At 33.4% G+C, this 5962-nt stretch overlaps 1 protein-coding gene across 1 annotated transcript; it reads right to left on the bottom strand.

Moving 5' to 3' along the window:
• Positions 1-552: 552 nt before the first annotated feature.
• On the bottom strand, positions 553-4234 carry LOC143597623 (GDSL esterase/lipase At2g04570-like). The gene is made up of 3 exons (XM_077076070.1): positions 3655-4234; positions 2043-2538; positions 553-948 (listed from the first exon to the last, which is right to left on the bottom strand). Exons 1-3 carry the CDS (start codon positions 3973-3975, stop codon positions 755-757), a joined length of 1011 nt encoding a protein of 336 aa, XP_076932185.1. The 5' UTR covers positions 3976-4234; the 3' UTR covers positions 553-754.
• Between the last annotated feature and the right edge of the window lie 1728 nt (positions 4235-5962).

The raw sequence follows: 5962 nt of genomic DNA, 5'->3' as shown, positions 1-5962 counted from the left end.
AAGTCTTAACTTTTGAGCTTACATGCTTACAAGTTTAGGAGTTATACTGTTGTTAATTTCTACAAATTGTTATATTATATATCTTAGATTAATATTCAACCAATTGTTGATGAAATCATCCTTTTAAATTGTTTGGTTCAAGTCCATGATGACCCAGTTGCGAAACGATGCTTCACCCCTAGATGGTCAGTCAACTGCTGCGTCTCAACGTAGGCACACTTGAAGAGTGCATACAACAGAGAGTTGAGTAATGTGTTCAGGAATGATGAATCGCAATGAATGGCAAGCGGGACACTAGGCTTTTTGTAACGGAGCTCTAATGGATCAAATGAGAAAAAAATTGTGAAAATATGGTTGTTCCTTAATGCTATGATTTATTTCTTGCCACTTTAAAATTAGTTTTGAAATTTGACATGCAACAACCTTTTTATAAAAAATATTTAACACATTACATATTTATCACATTACATGTTTATAAAATTACACCTTATCCATGAAATTGTTATAGAAAAACCAAACAATAACATCATAAAAAGAATTCCTAAATACACAAACATTTTATTACTCACAAACAAAAGTACAAAACCAAAGGAAACATTTCACTTGGAATTTGAAATAAACAACATACATTCTCTTTGTACATCATCATACATAATACCATAAATATAACAAAACCATTAGAAATATAGCACACAACCCATACTATTAATATTTATCTTTCCATTTGTTCTATTTAAACTATCCAACAAAGCTACTATTGTAGTGTAGATAGAACGGTTTTAAACAAATGCTCGGAGATTATACGGTTGGTTTTATCGGTAGGATGGAAAGAGTCCCAGAAAACATATGAGTTGGCATTCGTGCAGGTGAACGGGTTGTATTGATCACACATATATCCCATCTCGAATAGTCCAGTTGAACAACATGCCACTGCTGTTGACTCGAACCCTATATAATGTTTAACAACAATATATGTTTTGTTAATTGTAATATTGTCCTTTTTGATGGATTTAAGGAGGCGAAATCTGAATAAATGCTTATGGTTTACCATAAAAATGATGCATCGACCTTTTTATTAACCGAATATTTACCATAACTTTCTTTTAGTAGTTAGATGATTAAGTTAGGTTCATGACGACTCTTTTAAACGTCCAAAGATTTGTATCATAAACACAAAGCCGTCTCTGAGAATCGTTCAAAATTTTTGGGCCGAATGCGAAAAAACCTTTGGCTTTAGTAAAAATAGTTTTTTTTATTGGGCTTTAGCAATTAAATTTTAAGTAGGTCTATTGGGTATGATTTAGATTATGTAATTTTTATTTTCTTTATAAAAATAAACTTAAATGAATTGAGTATTTGGGTTTAGACATTAAGAATACATATTTGTTTTTTCAAAAAAAGATACATATAAATTTTTTTCAAAAAAATATTCGGGCCTACCGTGGTAATCGGGCTGGGACGATCGCCCTCCCAGCTTCCTCAAATCCGGCCTTGCATGAACCTATTTTAATCATCTAACTACTAAAAGATAGTTATCGCTTATCATTTCCAAATTTTCTTTGTCGGGAATAGAGGTGGGCGAAAGAACCGGTTAACCGAACCGATCCAAAAATTGAACCGAAACCGAACCGGTTTGAAATCGATAATTTATAAACCGGTTTGGAACCATTGAAACCGTTGTAATTTTCTTCACCAAAACCAGTTCTAAACCGAAACTGGCCAAAAACTGGTCAAAACGCGAACCGAAACCGATCGTAACTTGGTCAAGAATCGGTTTTAACTTGAACCAAAACCGATCATAAACCGATTTTGACTTTTATTGACCAAACCGAACCGGTTTTGAGTTTTCAACCGGTTTGTGCACCTCTAGTTGGAAATGGTTATAAGATTGTGTTTAATATCATCAGCATTTGTTTAGAAATGTAAATTCTAACCTTTTATTCATAAATGAACAACTTATTTTATCTAACTCTACTTTTTTCTCTTTTAATTTGTAATGTGAAACAAGAAATAGGAACCAAGAAGAGAGAAGCAAGCATTACCAAAAGAGGAAGGTGTTTGGACAATTTGATCGAAAATAGGATACGGGTTAGAAAAGACGATTTTGCTCCCCAAAAGCTCGTTATTCAAACGTGCCACCAAACTACTCAACTTTGCGTTAAAAGCCACAGCGACCTTGTTATAATCAGCGTTACATGTACCACCATTTCCCGTCATAAAATTCGTGGTTCTTTCTAGTGGCAAACAACCCATTGGAGGCAGACCGCCAAGTGATATTTTTCTTGCACCGAGGCTATAGATTGTCTTGATAAACGACTCGGCGATGGAGGCTAGATAATATTGATATTTGTTGATGGTGTATTGGTTTCTCCTATTGGGAAGTGTATAATAGTTCTCTAGGAAGTCATTGGTGCCCATGCTTGTTAAATAAACTGCTTCTGATATTATGGTGTTGGCTTTTTCTGCACCTAAATAATCTCTTAGTTTCTTTTGGTAGTCTTTGTAGTACTCCACTTCCTTCCATAGAGGTATCACTGCCTACATTTGAAAGATTGATATATTATTGTTAAGGTTTAGATCAAATACTAATTAAATTGACGTGTTAACTGTGAGAATTAAGTAATGTAATTATATATACAACATAGTGTAATTATAGGATAGTGTAATCACACTATGATGTAATAACATAATTATACTGCTTTTTAAATAGTGACTCACACATGACACACCCGTCTATTATATACTCTAAACTACTCCAAGAAAACAATATACCCGAAAAGACAAGTGCCTTTACCATCCAACCAAGGTTGAAATGTCATTAAAGGCTTATGTGTATCTATTTTCTAATGTATTTATGATTTATTGTTTGAACATGCAATCTTCAACTTGCATTACTATTTATCAACCCACAAAATGGCATTACTAGTTATGATTGAATTATTAGATAAATGATATAAAGGTTTGTTGATGTTAAAAGCATTAGTTGTTTTTTTCTCATTTAAACTTTATTGAAAGTTAATTACTACATTATTCCAAATTAATTGTATATAAACCTAAAATTTAACAATAACATCTACTTAGAGTAACATATGATTTATGAGTCGAATTTTGCATTTTGAGCTGAATAAACTATATGAGAAAAACCAAAGTGGCTAAAATAGCAATTTACTTATAAATATTTTAAAAATAATGTGTTCATATTAAATAAAAAATCTGCCATATATAGCAATAAAATACGCCATAAAGTTTAGCGTATCCGCAACGTATTGATGGAGTGTACATTGTACAACCCTCACAACTTTTCCAATGTTGCATGGAGCATTAATTTCAAAACCAACATGATTTGTTCACCAAACATATTACTTAGCATATCACAAGTGTTTTATGATGTATTGAACACTTTAGGGTGTACATATTAATATCCCAAAAAGCAAAGTACATGTTTAAAGGGTTTCAATTAATAATTACTCTAAGACGGTTATAAGCGTCATACTTTTTATCTTTCACTACAGTAAACTTACAGTTCTCAACATATTATTGCTTTTTAAAATAAGCTTGTTACATTATATTTACTTCAAGAGAAATTATCATATAACTATTTTTTCTTGGAAATCACAATATGCTATAAAATAATATCTAGTAAAAGAAACTTACAAGCACATCAGAAGTAGCATTATCATAACCGGTACCGGCAGATGCAAAACAAACCCCCGTGGCAAAATCCGTAATATTGTAGGCGGTATCCAAGTAAGCCGGCACGTACGGTCGGAGACCGAACATCTCCGAAATAAAATCTGGCGGGACCCGCCCATTGGAAAATCTTCCAGTGGGCTTCCCGCCATAAAAATCCCGGCCGTATGGCCGGAAATTGCTCTTCAAAACCGTTTGAATATGGTTATTGTTTCCGGCATCGACCGATGAGTCTCCAAACACGATAACCGCCGGGACCTTGGCCTTGATGGTGAAGATTTGCATGAAAAAGATTGCAAAAATAATGTAGAAAGCCCATTGATTTATTTATTTATTTGTAGCTAGGGTTTTGAATGATGAATGCTTAGAGAAGTGTGAGAGCAGAAATGAACATAAATAAGAAGAAGAAGATTGGCGTTGGAGGGCAAAGAGTTTGTTGTGTATAATAAATGACACTAATGATATTTATTGCCATTTTAGAGATGGCAATTAATGGCCAATGGTAGTTTTGTATCGAATTTGAAATATGGTTGTGTCATGTAGGTACACGTATATGCATTTCAAGGGTGGTTTCACATTAGATGGTAGATGATAATCGAACGAAATTCACGGGTTTATATGTTCGTATCCAGTTCAGGTTAAACTTGGTTAGAAACCTGTGTAAAATAAATTTTTAATTTTTTGTTTAGCAAGTGTTACATTTATATATTACGAAGGAGCTAAAGGTGAATAAAAGAAGGAATTTTTTTACTTCAGTCAAGTACATAGTCACTATTCACATTCGTGCCATTTCAAATGACGGATGCTTATCAAATATAATAAAAGACAAAGGAGTTGTCAATCAATCGGTCGGAAGAAGTACATGGCACTATTCACATCTGTCATTTAAAACGACGGATGTCAAGAAGACACTTGCCATTTCAAATGGCGGATGTACGTCTATCAAAAATACCTTTGGACATATAGGGGTAAGCTAGTTTGAGAATGGAGTACTGTCAGTCAAACTGGCGGGTCAGATAAACTGACATCCGCCATTTGAAATGGCGGAAGACGAATAAAATATACAAGATCCGTCATTTCAAATGGCGGAACACACGTGTGTTGTCCACCTCACCAGACAAAAACTGACAAGCGCTATATTTAATTTGAGATCCGCCATTTCAAATGACGGGTCTCCTACAAACCATCACCAACTTTTCTCTCCCTCCTAAAACACCATTTTATCCCTAACTATTTTCTCATTTCAAAAAAAATTAATAAAAGAAGTGATAATAGATAGGTTGAACTCATTTATTTTTTAAAATAAAAAAAAGTTCTTGCATCCATCTACACAAATGATTACCTATATATGATTTTTAATGCGGACGCTGATAAATGTTTTCATTAGATGTGCTATAATAATCTTTTGTTTTTGGTATCACCGATTTGCGATAGTTGATCGCGACGTTTTCCCGTGGTATAAGGCGGTGAGTGTGATAAGACTAAGTGTTATATTGCTCATTGTTCACAACTACATGTTATCTTAGCATCACTTCATCACCCCCTCCATCTTTTAACCTATGTTATACTCTAGATGTCAATGAACCCGAACCCACCCAAGTCCCAAAACATCTAAGAGACCAAGACGATTATGGAGTTGGGTAATCGGGTATGAGATTACTTTTGAAGTTTTTTTCACATGTGTGGGATTTGGTGATATATACCCGTTTACCTGGTAAAATATGCCTGTTTATCAAATTATATACCAACATGATTTTTTATTTATATATTTGAAGTATATAAGGTATATAGATTTATAATATACCTGATATTTCTATGTTTCTTAGGAACAACCTTGCAGTATCACGCAAACATATTTATTTTGTGATGATGGTACAAGACAACTCTTAATCTTTTCGCACATTGAAAGTTGGTTACTGTTTTATAAGATATTCTCTTTTTTAATATATGTATATGTTTGTATTGTTTACATGTATTGGATGTTATATTAAGAGTCTAAGACCTTTGCTACTATTAGTGTTAAAATTTAACATAAGCGTCCTTAAAGGAACATTTAATCTTACATAATCATGATTTTTTTTTATCAAGTGTAGGTGCCTATTTTGCAAGTAAACCGGATAGACACGGGACAAGTTTTGAGTCAGCTATACCCAACATGTATTTTTAATAAACTAACGGGTATATCGGAACCCGCGGATATGCTCGATACTAGATAGAGCCCGACGAGTTTTGGTTTGGTTATGCGACAAGATGCTATAATCGAATATATAAT

This window comes from Bidens hawaiensis, unplaced genomic scaffold, assembly GCF_021521415.1.
Source record: "Bidens hawaiensis isolate Kalapana, Puna unplaced genomic scaffold, B.hawaiensis_p1.1 tig00048687_1, whole genome shotgun sequence".
NCBI classification, from domain to species: domain Eukaryota; kingdom Viridiplantae; phylum Streptophyta; class Magnoliopsida; order Asterales; family Asteraceae; genus Bidens; species Bidens hawaiensis.
This window is presented reverse-complemented; position numbering and strand designations above follow the sequence as displayed.

Coding starts and splice junctions, on each gene's coding strand:
- LOC143597623 (XM_077076070.1), bottom strand. CDS start 3,975: ATGCAAATCTTCACCATCAAGGCCAAGGTCCCGGCGGTTATCGTGTTT. Junction 2,539..3,654: donor ATGCTACTTCTGATGTGCTT/GTAAGTTTCTTT, acceptor TTTCAAATGTAG/GCAGTGATACCTCTATGGAA. Junction 949..2,042: donor CCAAACACCTTCCTCTTTTG/GTAATGCTTGCT, acceptor AACATTATATAG/GGTTCGAGTCAACAGCAGTG.